The 15,035-nt window shown below is 51.4% G+C and overlaps 7 protein-coding genes across 7 annotated transcripts; 4 read left to right on the forward strand and 3 right to left on the reverse strand.

Annotated features, from left to right (window-relative positions):
• Positions 1-491: 491 nt before the first annotated feature.
• Positions 492-2,990, forward strand: CCOS01_10473 (OPT family small oligopeptide transporter; the record flags this gene model as incomplete). The annotated part of the gene is made up of 4 exons (XM_060458628.1): positions 492-785; positions 841-1,784; positions 1,839-2,797; positions 2,860-2,990. 4 exons carry the CDS (start codon positions 492-494, stop codon positions 2,988-2,990), a joined length of 2,328 nt encoding a protein of 775 aa, XP_060310430.1.
• Positions 2,991-3,033: 43 nt separating this feature from the next.
• On the reverse strand, positions 3,034-4,059 carry CCOS01_10474 (uncharacterized protein; the record flags this gene model as incomplete). The annotated part of the gene is made up of 4 exons (XM_060458629.1): positions 3,034-3,234; positions 3,318-3,619; positions 3,714-3,872; positions 3,903-4,059. The coding sequence occupies 4 exons, from the start codon at positions 4,057-4,059 to the stop codon at positions 3,034-3,036; spliced, it is 819 nt and encodes a 272-aa protein (XP_060310431.1).
• A 284-nt stretch (positions 4,060-4,343) lies between these two features.
• Positions 4,344-5,454, reverse strand: CCOS01_10475 (aflatoxin B1 aldehyde reductase member 2; the record flags this gene model as incomplete). The annotated part of the gene is made up of 3 exons (XM_060458630.1): positions 4,344-4,649; positions 4,716-5,342; positions 5,404-5,454. The coding sequence occupies 3 exons, from the start codon at positions 5,452-5,454 to the stop codon at positions 4,344-4,346; spliced, it is 984 nt and encodes a 327-aa protein (XP_060310432.1).
• A 1,507-nt stretch (positions 5,455-6,961) lies between these two features.
• CCOS01_10476 (Sodium:neurotransmitter symporter family protein) lies at positions 6,962-7,228 on the forward strand (the record flags this gene model as incomplete). Its single annotated transcript, XM_060458631.1, has 1 exon — positions 6,962-7,228. The coding sequence occupies one exon, from the start codon at positions 6,962-6,964 to the stop codon at positions 7,226-7,228; it is 267 nt and encodes an 88-aa protein (XP_060310433.1).
• Positions 7,229-8,794: 1,566 nt separating this feature from the next.
• CCOS01_10477 (uncharacterized protein) lies at positions 8,795-9,396 on the forward strand (the record flags this gene model as incomplete). Its single annotated transcript, XM_060458632.1, has 2 exons — positions 8,795-8,832; positions 8,883-9,396. 2 exons carry the CDS (start codon positions 8,795-8,797, stop codon positions 9,394-9,396), a joined length of 552 nt encoding a protein of 183 aa, XP_060310434.1.
• A 181-nt stretch (positions 9,397-9,577) lies between these two features.
• On the reverse strand, positions 9,578-11,943 carry CCOS01_10478 (fungal specific transcription factor; the record flags this gene model as incomplete). Its single annotated transcript, XM_060458633.1, has 4 exons — positions 9,578-10,264; positions 10,529-10,837; positions 10,891-11,548; positions 11,840-11,943. 4 exons carry the CDS (start codon positions 11,941-11,943, stop codon positions 9,578-9,580), a joined length of 1,758 nt encoding a protein of 585 aa, XP_060310435.1.
• Positions 11,944-12,679: 736 nt separating this feature from the next.
• CCOS01_10479 (major facilitator superfamily transporter) lies at positions 12,680-14,445 on the forward strand (the record flags this gene model as incomplete). Its single annotated transcript, XM_060458634.1, has 6 exons — positions 12,680-13,207; positions 13,264-13,324; positions 13,390-13,634; positions 13,690-14,086; positions 14,152-14,283; positions 14,339-14,445. 6 exons carry the CDS (start codon positions 12,680-12,682, stop codon positions 14,443-14,445), a joined length of 1,470 nt encoding a protein of 489 aa, XP_060310436.1.
• Positions 14,446-15,035: the final 590 nt, after the last annotated feature.

A 15,035-nucleotide genomic window follows, 5' to 3' on the forward strand; every position in this document is an offset into this window, starting at 1 on the left:
CGCCTTCCAGAAGCAGACGGCGGATCCCCGCAGCGGCAGATGGAGCCAAGATAACGCCAAGATGCTCAATTGGCCAATGCCGTAGTTCCGGAGCCACGGTTGGGGGAAATGGGAGAGTCATTACGATTCGTGATGGTTGTGGGTGAACAGCCAACATGAGTGGACGAACGTGTAATCTGGGGAACTTTACAAAGTCCCCAATGGCACTTTTTAAGAATCCTATCATCGGCTGACCACCGACCAGGGGCGAAATGATAAGCAGGAGAAGATGTCAAGGAGATTGTCGTACGCGTCGGGCGCATAGCGTATCGGACCATATCGCTTCCTCTCAGTCGATGCGACTCTGTGCCCTTCATACTTACATTAGTGTAACCAGCATCCGCCCTTCATAATAGCCACGATGCCGCGCCGGGCGCTACTTTCTTGGCACTCCTGGGCGTTTGCTTGTTTCCGCCGCCATCGCATCGTCGCAAACCCGAGCCTTCAACAAGATGGCTACCGACATCAGCCATACGCCGCCAGAGTATGCGGACCCTGAAAAGTCACTGGGGCAGGGAGAGAAGCTCAACATCAAGACGGCGCATAACCTCCACGGCCAGGACATCGAACTCGAAAATGGACATCTCGCGGAGTTGGAGGTTGATATGCAGCGGGTGCTCGACGAGGAGGGTGAGGGGGACTACGATGCCGATACGTCGCCTTTCCCCCAGGTCAGAGCCGTTGTGCCGGAGACGGACGATACTGCGATCCCCGTCAACACATTCCGAGCCTGGTTCCTTGGAATTGTATGCAATTGGCGATCCGACTCATACAGGAACTCAATGCTAACTGACAGCAAAGGTCTTTGTCTTCCTTGGCGCCGGCGTGAACCAGTTCTTTTCATTGAGATACCCCGGTGTTCACATCGTATCTCTCGTCGCAGAACTGATTGCATTCCCCATCGGCGTCGCGCTCGCCAAGATTCTCCCCATCAGCCGTTTCAACCCCGACCGGCACTTCAACATCAAGGAGCATGCCCTCGTGACAATCATGTCCAACGTCTCGTTTGGCTTCGGCTCAGCTGATGCGACCAACCTCATTCAAGCAGCCAGGCTGTATGGCTTCTACATTCCGCCAGGATTCTCCGTACTCGTTGTTCTGTGTTGCCAGCTTAGCGGATACGCCGTCGCAGGTCTCGCTATGCCGTGGCTCGTCAAGCCCGCCAGCATGATCTGGCCTGGTGTGCTTAGCAATGTCGCCCTCCTCAGCTCGCTGCACTCTCGAGCCAACGCCATTGCTGACGGATGGAGAATCACCCGCATCAAGTTCTTCATGATTGTGGGTGGATGCGCTTTCGTCTGGTACTGGTTCCCGGGTCTCATCTTCACGGGCCTTAGCTACTTCACCTGGATCTGCTGGATTGCGCCGAACAACCTGGCGGTCAACCAAGTCTTTGGCATGGTCACTGGCATGGGCCTCTTCCCTCTGACTTTCGACTGGTCTATGATTGCGTACAATACGAACCCGCTTCTCAGTCCTCACTGGGCCGCGCTGAACGTCTTCTTTGGCTTTGCGTTCTTCTTCTGGATCATCACGCCGGCGATCTACTACACCAACACCTGGTTCACCTCCTACATGCCATTCTGCACAGCCGACGTCTACGATCGATTCGGCAGCCTTTACAACGTGACGGAGGTTCTCACGAACAACGAATTCGATCAGCAAAAGTACTCTTCGTACTCTCCCCCGTATCTGCCAGCCACGTTCGCCTTTGTGTACGGCCTATCTTTTGCTTCAATTACGAGGTAGGTGTTAAGCCATGTCGACTACCAAATTCTGGTCTAACTTTGTCACGATAGTGTTCTTTCCCATGTCTACTTCTTTCACTTCGATGAAATCGTGCATGCCATGAAGGGAACGTTGAAACTCGACATCCATGCGCGCCTGATGCAGTCATACAAGACTGTCAAGTGGTGGTGGTGGATGGTCATTCTACTGGTCGTCTTCGGCATGGCAGTCGGTACCGCAGAGGGCTACGACACTGGTCTCCCGTGGTGGGGAGTCATCCTCGCCTTCATCATTCCTGCAGTCTACATGGTCCCCTGCGGCATGATCCAGGGCGTCACGAACGTGGACGCCAATCAGCTGAACGTGCTATCCGAGTTCATCGGAGGATACATGTTCCAGGACAAACCGATTGCCAACATCCTCTTCAAGATCCTCAGCACGGATGTCGTCGGTCAAGGTCTATACTTCGCGGCCGATATGAAGCTCGGTCACTACCTCAAGATCCCGCCCACGACCCTCTTCTTTGCCCAAGGTCTTGCAACGATTCTTGGAGCACTGACCCAGACAGGTGTCACGCTTTGGATGCTTGGCAATGTTGACGGTATCTGCACCGAGGACCAACCCAATGGCTTCTCCTGCCCCAACGGTCGCACCGTTTTCTCGTCTTCGGTTATCTGGGGTCTCGTCGGGCCCGCTCGTCTATACTCCGTTGGCGCCATCTACTCCGGTCTCTTGCACTTCTTCTGGATCGGACTTATCCTGCCGCCGATTACGTACTTCATCTTCAAGAAGACAAAGTCTGACTTCATTCGCAAGATCAATTGGCCGCTCATCTTTGTTGGAACCTACAACGTGCCTCCAGCCACGGGTATTAACTATTCTTCGTGGTACATTGTCAACCTTATCTTCAATAAGATCATCTACCGGAAGTTCTACGCCTGGTGGAGCAAGTACAACTACGTCCTCGCCGCGGCGCTGGACACTGGACTTGCCATCAGTGGTATCGTCATCTTCTTCGCAGTCACATACGGTAAGTCGGCACAGATAGCTCACTTGATCTTATCAAGGCACTTAAGACTAACATTGACGTAGGCCCTAATGCGCAATTCCCTGATTGGTGGGGAAACACCGTATGGAGTGAAACCGCTGATGGACAAGGCCTACCGTGGCTGCAAATGCCGGATGTAGGCTACTTTGGACCTGCGAACGGAACATGGTCCTAGAGCAAGTTTGAAGAAACAGTAATTGCATGCTTTACAACAGAGTCTAATGACTTGTAGATAGAGGTGCTGGGCTCAGTTCGAACAGAGGCTGTCCATCCAGTAGGCCTTTGCCGAACATGCAGCTGAAGAGAACACAACGAACAATTTCACTCAGTCCAAGCGCGTCGATTCCTCCAGAATCCCTGATTATTGTGATAGCACCCCGAACGTGTTTTGAGGCCATGTGCATGTCACAGAGCATGATCTACAAAGCAAAATTAGAACCCTTACTGAATTAACGTACTTCACAATACCAGGGAACTGGAAGTTATGTTGAAGTTTGCCTACCTCGTCGAATGACAACACCAATGCTTTCGCAACACCAGTTCGTCGCAATAATATATCGTCAGAGGACAGGGCACGACGCAGGTCGCTTATGTGCCTTAGTTTGAACTTGGCTGCCCAGTTTCCCCACTGCTCCCCATGAAAGAGGGATAAATGACGGCTGGCTGCGAGCAAGAACCCTTGCAAGAGGTCAATATCGGTAGAGCCACAAAGCAACCAGTTCCTCCGTATGTGATCGAAGTTTTCGCCGAGGTAGCACAAAATAGGACATTGCGAATCCATGTTGGGGACAATGACTTGACCATCTACGACCGTTAGTATCCAACACCCTTGCAGTGCCAATAGCTTCGCATGGCCGGGCCTTCAAAAGTGACATTGATGGTGTACATCGTGACTTACAGTAAGAGAATAGCATTTTCTCTTCGGCTGTGGAAGACTTTAGAAAGCTAGCCAACGGCTCATGCTCGAACGCGCCAGGTATTGTGCTTGGTATCGAAGGCTCAACCAGATGCTGTAATTCCACGACGTCTTGTTGTGGACGGCTCACTCGTTCTTCCTCTCGAGACCTCAATAAAATCGATCGATCACGACTTTTAACTTGGATGTCCGGGTCTTGATTGCCATGGCGGGCCACCTGACGTTTTCTTAACCGTGCATGGGTCACTCGTGCTGCGTGAGCGTGAGCCTGTTTCTTCAAGCGGGCGGACCTTCTCTGGTCAGGATGTACTATGACGATGAACTCCATGCTGGCAAGCGTAACATATGTCAAATAAAGTCTTTTACAGCGAAATCATTTGCTTCGAGGATATGTTTTCTTATTCAATTCGATATTATCGTAAAAAGAACAAGATATAACTGTCGTACAACACTCAATAGGCAACTTCGAATAAGCGATACCATTTGTCAGCGGTGATGTTGACGGCTTTGATATATGTAGTCAGCATTGCCAAGGTCTACTCCTACTCCATTGAGCTTAGCCGTTGATACTAGTCCGGAAGAAGCTACCTCAATGCTTTAGAGCATCGTAGACTACATGTGGTACGGGATTTTGTCGACAATCTGCTCGTGCAACTCCTCGAGAGCAGACACCACATCCTCTGGAAGCGGTCCTTGTTCGATCATGTCGAGATTAGTCTCCAGCTGCTCCGGGCTCGAGGCTCCGATGATTACCGAGTCTTCGTATTCCTTGCTGAGGATGCTGTGATATACCGTCCACCGAAGTGCCGCAGCATGGCCGCCGATTCCGTGCTTAGACGCGATATCAATCGCCTTCTCCGTCGCCGTCATGATGGATTCTTTGACATAGAATTTTGCATATATGCTACCCACAGGAATCTTGGATGTCACAGAACACTTGGTCAGTCTCTCGTATTTTAATAGACACGAGTAGAAAAGTCTTACCGATGTATCATATCGTCCACCCGCTTTAACCTTCTTATGATTGCCTGCAAAAAATCCAGCTGCGGCGGGGCTGTATCCGTAGAAGGCGATGTCATTCTTGCGCAATACGGGAAACAAATCGTTCTCTCCGCCTCGCACGAGCGGATTGTAATGGCCCTGGTACACACTGGGTTTGACGAGGCCGCGTTCCTGGCAGATGTCGACAAACCGCTGAACCTCTGCAGCGGAGTAGTTTGAGATACCCCATTTCTTGATCTTGCCTTCCCCAATCGCCTGATTCATGGCCTCACATGCTTCTTCGAATGGTGTCGTTCGGTCGGGCACGTGTAGATACTCAATGTTGATCTGCTTGATTTTCAGCGCTTTGAGAGATTCGTCAATCTCCTTCAAAATTTTGTCCTTAGTGTGACATCCCGGCGATCTGGACGTGACCTTGGTGTCGATGGTGAAGCGCTCGCCGGCATTGGCGGCGCCGAGTCTGGGCTCCGAGCTTGTGGGTGCCTGGGGTGAGTACATGCGCGAGGTATCAAGCTGCTTGTACCCGCGTCGAGCGAAGACGTCCAGGAATGCGTTCACTTGCTTGGGTGTGTCGTAGCGTGCCATGGGATCAGCAGATGAGTCTCCGACCTGTGAACATTAGCTTTGCCAAAAGCAACACACATCTCTCGCACTCGGTCGGTCAGCTTACGTTTGCGACGCCCAACACGAGGTTGACGGGCTGATTAGAGGCGGACGACATTCTGATCGTTGGAATCTGACGGCAAAGCGGGGAGAGGCTGGCAAATATGAGATGATACAATTTCTGTTAGTATTGACATATCACTAAGCAAGCAGGTAGAAAGTCTTGATGGAAAACATTCTGGCTTTTATGGTTTCAAGGTCCAAATACGTTGTCAGAATGATCAGATGCTTCGGACAATGCGCCAAGAGCTACTCCTACTTATTCGGGCAACTGCAACTATGAGCTCATTACTAAGACAGGCATCGATTCGTCAGCACGACAAAGCTTACACTATGGCCCTGCATCCGGGACAACCTACTTGGGCAATACGCTACCTTATGTGACGCTTTGACAACTGAATTTTCAGATGGTCGGAGTTTCACGCCGAGTCCGACGGACTTGACGCACTTGTTGCAAGTGATTAAGCTTGATCAGCTTGAAATCACGATAGTAGTAGAAGGTTTATCAGTTCAGGTAGCTTCAGCTCGTTTACGTTTCCAATTACGACCCTCTGCTAATAGGCTATAGCAGCAAGCTTCAAGAGGAAAGACTCAACAACGATATCACTTACATATGTAGACGGCGGCATTTTTGAAGAAGGGAAACTTCGGCTTTCCTGAGCGACTTTTCCTCTACGGCTTATCCCCGTTTCTCTGTTATTTGAGCCACTTCCGAGTTCAAGATGTGCAAGACAGCCCACCTCTGAACGGGACCTTAGAATAACTGTCACGTGTAACGCTTCAAGGAGAAGCCGCAACATGGGCTCGACCGCACCAATGGGGATGTTGTCTTGGGGCTTGTCAGATGAACGATCTGGTGCAGCATCAGATCTTCCGCGAGTCTATTTAGAAGCTCAAACAAGGGATCTTGGACATGTACATTGGCAATATATGGTGGGCCTTTAGCTGTCAGGAAATGCTTGGCCGTCAACCCTGACGCGTTTCTGCCAGGATGTGGGGAAGTTGAGCCTTTTCGAAAGTCCAATGGCAATTGTCGTTGGCCAAGGAGAATAGATGATGGCGCCGGCGAGCTGGGCGAACGTCGGCGTACACCCGGAAAGCCGACGGGGTCCCAATCTATGTTCACAAGATCTGGCGAGAAAGTACCACGCCTCGGCCTTTTTGTCTCGTCTGATCCCGACTTATATCTGTGACCTGTGATAGCCTTGTTTTTTATCATCAAGTTAGATTTTGGAAGGTCGTAATCCTGGACAAGACGACCAAGGGCCTTGGTCGGCTTATCCCAACCAATTCAGTCACCTATCGCAGGGCTATGCTTACACGCGCAAAGAAGTCTGACTGGCTTTTTAACTGCTTGGCTAAGGGTATAAGAGGGTATCATATTGAGAGTGTCCCCCCGATGCATCCATAAACCACTTCCGCATCCTTCAGCTCAAGTCAAACCATCCCTAGTAAACATGGTCAACTTCAGGAAGAAACTCTACAGTCTCTTCGAGCCGACTGCCGACAAAGGCGAAGACGGCCGTGATGTTTGAGAATCTCGAATACTTCTCATCATCGCCGCTATGGGAGGGGCAATCGGTCTCGGTAACCTCTTGCGATTCCCCTCGATCGTGTTCAACAATCACGCCCTCCAATCTTTCCATTCCCTAAGGTACCTTATTCCACTCCGCTATCTGGCCATACCAAGTTGCTTCCCGAGTTCAGCTTCAGGTGAGCGTACAGAGGAGGCTGCGCCCTTGCATGGCATCATGCCAACAAGCGTGCTAAGGGTGTCGGATTCGGCGTCGTCTATATCGGCTACGCGATTATTATCTTCTATGTTCCAATAATCGCCTGGATAATGACATACTTCCAGTACTCTTTCCGCAACCCACTCCGATGGGAAGGAATAATGAGTTCTTCGAAAGAAAGAATGCGGACCCCATCGCCTGAAACTTGACGGCAATTGGTAGCGCAGTCCAAGACTACACGGCTTATCGGCGTGCTCTTTTCCCCACCTTCTTCATTCTCGAGCTCAGATCAGCATTTGCACTCATGCAGACTTTGGTCTACAATTCAGAATGGGGCAATGAGTTCTCTCGGTCTTACGTGTCGTCCGTCGTAGCCATTGCCTCCTTCCACGTTTCTTTACCAAGTGTGTGCTACTACGCTCTACCGCTACCGCGACGTTGTTGATTCTTGTGGCCTTCTACCTTGGTGCTTGTACAACATCTTTGGCTACGCTGGAGGCACTATGGTGGGCTTCGTTATCGCCCATGCGATGTCTCCAAAGCCGGTGCAGGTGTTGGCTTTGGGGATGTTTATCGTCGGCATAACCTCTTCCGTGGTGTCTTCTTCCGACCCTCCAGGCTACACAGCTAAATCCTTTTTGAAGAAAATTCATTACAAAAGCTTTTGGTATCTGACATCCTACCCAGTGCGTACCCGTATTCGGTTATTCCCTCCAAAGCATTCCCTCCCTTTCTCACACACAATTCCAGGGTAATGAACTGCGCCGAGATCTGAATGCCATCATATCCATCGGAGGTTAGTGGAAGATCTCGGGTTTTTTGGGGATTTGTTCTCAAGTATAATACGGCGCCGATTGTGGCGATCATATTCTCTTTTCCCTAACATAACTTCTATGCCAAGAACCGAATGGATCCGCTGCACATTGCTGGGTTTGCCCTTAAGGCTCAAAGATTTGGCAGTCGAAGAAACCTGACGCATCAGAGATCTGAGAGATGCTCGTCCAAGGGAAAGATCACTGACAAGCGCCAGTAAGACCAGCATGTACATGTGCCTTTGGGTATTGAGTAAATACCTATTGACACAGGTGAACGAGCGAGTACAATTGAAAATCTGCGTCATATCCCGCGCGGGCACGAGCCACTGCATTCGTGCCTCTATAGGAAGGTGATGAGGACAATGAACGATTCGCGGGTTGGTAGTCCTTGGCATCAGCACCCTAGATGTGTCCACGTACTTCTGAAACGTAAGGAGGAGCGCCTTGAAAGACTAAGTCTCGGCTGGTGTGACTCTTGCTTTAGAGGGATTGGCCGCAGTGAGAATACGTGTTTTTCATTGAAGGGTGCTGCAATAGGGTAGAATCAAAGAGGTTGGTGGCCAGTCGATACGGGCTCTCCGCAATAGCACCCCTGCAAGCCAAGACCCCAATGCCGAAAAAGGATGGTGGTTTGTACACCGACGATTATGAACGAATGACGGACGTCCTGTCAGGAGGAGTTGATCGCCGGTGGTGTTACCGGCTCGTGACTTCAAAAGAGCTCGAGCGCGCTGGGCTGACCGTGGGACTCGCTTCTTCTCTCATCAAATTACTTTCAGTTTCTGTCCGTGATATCATCATAATACAACATTTTACCCATTTTTGATAGGCAAGGTTAAGAAGAACCACAATGAAGGTGATCAGCCAAGTAGCAACGCTCTTTTTCGTGTATGAATCTGTCAACCGTTGGCACAGAGACTTATTGCTAACATTGATAGCGCGGCACCGATTGTTGCCCAGACAAGCTCAGAGTCGTTTCTTTACTCGATCCTACCAACTGATTCATTGACTCCTCTGCCTACTCCGGTGCCGCTTCCTACCGTGGTGGAAGATGGGTGTCCCACGGCAACAGAGCTATCACTGTGTCCTAGTTGCACCGGGGAGGTACCGCAATGCGTGACCGTGTCGACTCTGACGCAGTCATGCGGCTGCCCCAGTGCAGCGGCAACAGAGACCTTCACATTTGGTTGCGACAAGAGTGCCTGCCCTAGGGTGGGCTGCAGCACCAGCTACACCATTGTCTCTGGCGAGGAGGCATGCACTGGTAGTGTAAGCGTGTCTGCCACAGCCGCGACGACCGACGTGGTTACGGTCACGACGACGAACCAAGCGACTACGGCCGCTACTGGCTCACAGGCCAGCACGGCATCAGGTGCTTCGGGCTCTTCGGCTTCTGCTAGTGCGACGCCGAATGCGGCTGGAAGACTGGCAATTCCATTCAAGTTTTGGTGATACGTACTCGACGATGGGCCAGTCTGGGATGAGATGTACCAAAAACGGCTGGGTCAACAAGTACCCACAGCCTCTGTGTAGAATGATATTAGTAGCTTGAAACCCCAATCGTTGTTTCTTGTTGCCCAATCTCTGCATGTCAAGTGTATATCCGCGTGCTTGGTAGTCATCTGGTTGGTACTCAAGTTGCAGTCCACGTCTCAGGCGTCCATGATTCCGGGCTGAAATCTGGCCAATAAAGTCCCTGAGCCCCATCATTGTAGATCGACGCATCTATAAACTGCAAGTCGAGGAGTGGCTGGGCTAGGAGCTCCTGTAACGACGGCTCGTTGAGCGCCATACCAGCGGTTGTGTTTTGCTCTGCGAAAGGTTGGTTGAGGTTGACTGCAGCATCCGTGAAAGCCGCTGTTGTGTCGTTCAGCAAAGCCGCCGAGTCTCCCGCCCCGGCGAAATCACCACGGCGCACGTGAGCTGCGGCCATTGTAAGCTTCATAGCGTCGATATGATGGCAGAACTCCTCAGCTGCATAGTTGCCATTATCTTTCAGCTGAGACAAGAACTGAGCTGCTTCTTCAAATTGTTCTCTGTCATTGTGACTCTCTTTGCCGCTCAGAAGGCTAGATGCAGCGAGGATGGTGGCGGCTGAGAAGAGATACTGCGTGTAGAAGTAGTCAAACGTTGCAAAAGACCCGTCGATCCAGCATTCTGTCAGCAGTCGGCAGGTGTGACGAGCGCAACGTATGCAAGTTTCTGCGAGAGTCATGGCGGTGGCCGGAACTCGTGGTTCTGGGGTCTCTGGTGTTCCCCAAGATGCGACATGCGTTCGCAGCACATGGAGCAGAATCGGACGGGTGGTGCTGATAGCGCACTTGAATCAAAATTAGCTTTGTCACACCCCGTCTGGCAGTCGCGCTTCATTGCTTGCCTGATTAAAGTTGAGATGTAGCGAGATGGGCTTTGGCATGCGTTCCGATGTAGGCTTCGAGTCAATGTGAAGCTGTGGAGGGAGCTCTGCAGACCACCCACGAAGATCCTTCAACGCCTCTTGAACTCTATGGGATAAGGAGGTGTCTTGCAGCCTTCTTCGATAGATGGATGGCACAACCTTTCCCAGTAGGCCAGCGAGCTTTACACTAGCAACAAAATATGATGCATCGGCAAAGTCATCCGCTATATTATCGTCGACAACCGGATTCGATGGCAGGTCCACCTCGATATCGATGTCTTGGACGGCTACTGGGTGGCTTAACTTGGCTGCCCACATCCTGTCGAAGATGTATGCTGTCCACCAAACTCTGACCCTATGCTCTCGAGCGGCTGCATCTCTGAGCTGCGTCTCGGGAACATTGAGATGAAGGCCCATGACAACAGCGAGCCTGGTCGCGGAGCCGGCAAAAGTGTAGGCGGTATGTCGCCGGTTGAGCGCAAGAGAGTAGAAAGACTGTCAAAACTTCAGAGGCGATCGAAAACATTTATTTATCAAAGCCATCTTACCAGCAACAATCTCAACTCGACAACATCGATCCTCGGTCGTTCGCTGACGATGCGGAGGATGCGAGTTGCCCGTGCAAAGTAGCCCATGCCGGGGAAGTGCTTTTCCGACGTGGCAGATCGAGTCGAGTACATGGCGCCGATAGCAAACATCGCCCAAAGCTTACTCTTGAGAAGCGAATCACTTTCAGCCGGGTTCTGGAGGGTCTGTTCCAAGGCATCCAGAATCGAGCTCTTGCGAATGATGTGGTAGCAACGGCTGACATATCTCAGGGCAACCCCGACGAGAAAACGTGCTCTTGCCGGACTAGGCCAAGGGCAGTCTGTATCAGATAGAGCGAGCAGCCTCTCATCTGTGGCATAGTTCACCCGCGGGATGTGACTACTCTCAGCTGATGAGATTGCTTGGCGGAAGCGGGTAGCGAATGCGGCGTCCGAGGCCTCACCGATGAGAATCGGCGTGTGTGGAATATTCATGTCGAAGAACCATGGTCGTTCATCAAGCGATGGCGCTGGGATGGCAGTTGCATTAGTATCTGTTGTCTCTTTTACCGGGGCAACGACTGCGAGATCTGGGAGCAGGTTGGCTGCTCGAGATTGACTTCCAATGCCGCTGTTGCTCTTCAATCGTTGGTTTTCAGCAATAAGGTCATCGATATAACTATGGGAAACCGAGTTAGTTCGATACACCAGTCGCTCTTGGAATCGCGGGTCCGAGGTATGAATATCTCTGGTTCTAACATACCGCTGGCTAACTTTTACCATGCGGTTCCGCCGAGGATATGTGCATTCCACACCCTTGCTTGCTTGGCGACAATTCTCACATGGTTGCCCGCCGGAACACCTCACTTTGCGCGAGTGACACCTACGGCAACTATTATGGCGGAATCGCCGTTGTTAACCATCTGGAAACCTTCCGCAGCTTTGCGGCGCGACAAGTTGTAATACTCACGCGGTAGGTTTGGTCTTTGGTCGGGAGGAAGCCGATGAGGATACCGGAGCGGATCTCAAATCGACCCTATCCTCCGCACTGGACGCGTCGCCTTCCGATGTCATGGTGGTCAATCGATATGGCTGATTAGGATATTGCCCTCGTGAGGTCCGATTGAATGCTTTCGGGAAACGTGTAGGGATACCGAGAGTCTCAAGGGATATTTGAAGATACCCCTTCACCTTTCAAAGTTGCTGCGGCTTGTGACGTATTCCTAGAATACTACCGCTGCGTGATACCTAGTCATCAGCACTAGTTTGGTAAAGGTTTCTTTGTTGTCACAGCTAGACGTTTGGGGGAGAAAGCTTTAGCCCAGCCGAGATAGTTCGGCATAAATCGCGCAATGTGCCGATAAAATACTGTGATTTCTCCACATTATCGGCGTAATGTGGATTTGGCCGAGCTTTATGTCACGATCTTTACCCCACAAACAGTCCAGGGGCTTAACCATCTCTAGTCGGCTTCATGTCATATTGCCGACTCCTCAGACCAAGCAACCAACCACTGGCGCCCTATTTCACTCGCATTTCCGTCACAAGTCCGGGCTGGTCTTGATCACGTCGCCTATGCGTGCATCACGTCGCCCTACGAGGCCCACTTTATGAAATATTTGAGTCAGAGAAGGTGTAGTGAAAAAATGGAAGAAAATTCGCCTGCCGAAGGCGTGTCCGACCGGCGGAGAGCTGCAGGAGTTCCCGACTATATACATTCGGAGGACTCCCCGAGGCAGTATTCATCCTCTGACGATACTTTAGCTTAGATATCAGCTTACTTTCCAGTCTTTAATGTGATTTCCTCGCAATGGGTTCCCCAGATGTCGAAAAGCCGGACGGCTTGACCGCCGCTGTCAAGATCCCTCAACTAAGCCCCGATCCGCTTACCGGCCCCATTCCGGCGGCGGCAGCCCCTCTTCGACCCGTGGCTGCAGCAGATGACGAGGTGATGGAGATGCCAACATGGAAGAAATGGGTAACGCTTGCGGTGGTTTGCTGGATGGCCCTGCCCGTCACCTTCTCTGGTAGCTCCATCTTGACAGCGACTTCCGAGGTTGCTGCCGACTTCAACGTCTCAACGCATGCCATTACCACAGCTAATGCTGGCGTCTTCATTGCCATGGCTATGTCTGCCTTGATATGGCTACCGACGAGTAATATCCTTGGTCGCAGAACGACTTATCTCGTAGCCAACTGCCTCTTGACCTTGTGTTCGATAGGATCGGCGCTCTCAAATAGCTTTGCCTGCTTCACAGCGATTTGGGTCATCGGAGGAACAACTGGTCCATTCTTCCTAGTTGCAGGGCAAACCATCTTGGCAGATATCTTTGAGCCTGTAAGTCGGATATTGTGCCACTTATGTTTATCATATTGAGCCTGACTACTGTTTAGACAACTCGCGGAACTGCAGTGGGTTGTTTCTTGGGCAGCTGTGTGGCGGCAAACGCAATTGGTACGTTGTTTGACTACCTTACTCCATCATTGTGCCCAAGAGTCTTTCGACTGACGAGCTTTCAGCGCCGTTGACGGGAGCCGTCATCGTGACCTTCACCAGTTGGCGAGTCATCTATGGGGTCCAGGCTGGCATGACCTTTCTCGGTCTCATCATGGCCTTCTTCTTCGTGCCAAAAGCGAGCCAGCTGGCGCATCTCAAGATCGCCGTCGCAGAGAGAACTCCTATTCGGTCTTTGGGCGACTTGGCCCACGCGTTCAATCCGATGGGCGTTCTCCGCCAGTTCAAGTATCCCAACATCGTTGCGGCGGTGAGTTGCTCTTCCCCCAACCCGACTCTAGCTCGTAATCTGATCCATCTCGCAGAATTTCGCCTGTGGACTCCTGGGATTCAACCAGTACGGCCTTTTGAGTTCCATACGACGAGTCATCAACCCTCGGTTCGGCCTGACTACGCCTCTTATCAGTGGACTTTTCTATCTTGCCCCCGGAGCGGGCTTTCTAATGGGAAGCACGATCGGCGGCAGAGTCTCAGACCACACCGTTAAGCGATATATCCGGAAGCGTAATGGTCTCCGTTTGCCCCAGGATAGACTCAAGAGCAGCTTGCCAGCAATTTTCTTCGTTCTCCCTGCCGGTACTCTGATTTACGGGTGGAGCGTGCAAAAGGAAGTCGGCGGAATCGCTTTGCCCATCGTCAGCTGCTTCTTTGAGGGTCTCGGCCTCATGTGGTCTTTTAGCGGTCTGAACACATACTCCGCCGGTGAGCCTTCCCTGCCATCTTGTTGCGTCTTCGACGGTTCGACCTGGACTAATACATTGCATCAGAGGCAATGCCGGAACGCAGGACAGCTGTCATCAGTAGTAAATACATCGTTCAGTACAGTTTCGGAGCTGGCAGCGTGGGCGGTTTGGTGCCAATGATCGACGCCATTGGGGTCGGCTGGTCTTTTACCATCAGTGAGTCTTTTGAGATGACTCTTATTCTTTTGCTCGCATATTGACCTCACCTAAGCCGCAACCTCTGCACTCCTCGCCGGCGTTTTGGTCCTGGGTATTTCCAAATTTGCATCGAGGGCTCAAAATTGGGTGGAGAAAAGCAACAGTGACGATTCAGAATAGTGCCAAGAGTGCACTCAAGATTTACAGACTCAAGAGCTATCTATATGCATAGCATGCGGTGTTTGTTGGCGCATGATTTGTTCTATGGTTTTTTGTCAGCCCAGCCTGATCTGGGGCGTCTCTCGTCCCCGTGTCAATCTCATCATATACCTCGTTCGGAAAGTTGACGACCAGGCTCTACTCCAGGACGAATGATATTGCCAATGCTTGGGAGCCAAGCCGGCTTGGCCGGGTTGATCAATCGTGATTTCGGAGACCAACACGACGTCTCAGAATCCATGGATGCCTAGCCACCCCTTGCGCCCGCTGCCTTATGAGCTGCATGCATCCTTCAAAGCTCACTGGTCGATATTTCGAATAGCCAATGAGTTGAAATGAAGGCCCCGATACAGTTACACAGCGGTCACATTGAGGCACTGCCACCTAAGCAGTCCTACGGCTCGGTCTGACGAGCTCACCACGAGACCAGGGACCTTCCGTGTTGCTTACTTTTGTCCAACTTCCAAGCTCCTTCAGGGCATTTGCAGTCAACGTTGAACCGCCATTCTCCCTCCTTGGAAGCTTCAGTCTCTCTACCATTTCCAGATCAA

The sequence above is a fragment of the Colletotrichum costaricense genome (genome assembly GCF_030867565.1).
Source record: "Colletotrichum costaricense strain IMI 309622 chromosome Unknown Scaffold_11.1, whole genome shotgun sequence".
NCBI classification, from domain to species: domain Eukaryota; kingdom Fungi; phylum Ascomycota; class Sordariomycetes; order Glomerellales; family Glomerellaceae; genus Colletotrichum; species Colletotrichum costaricense.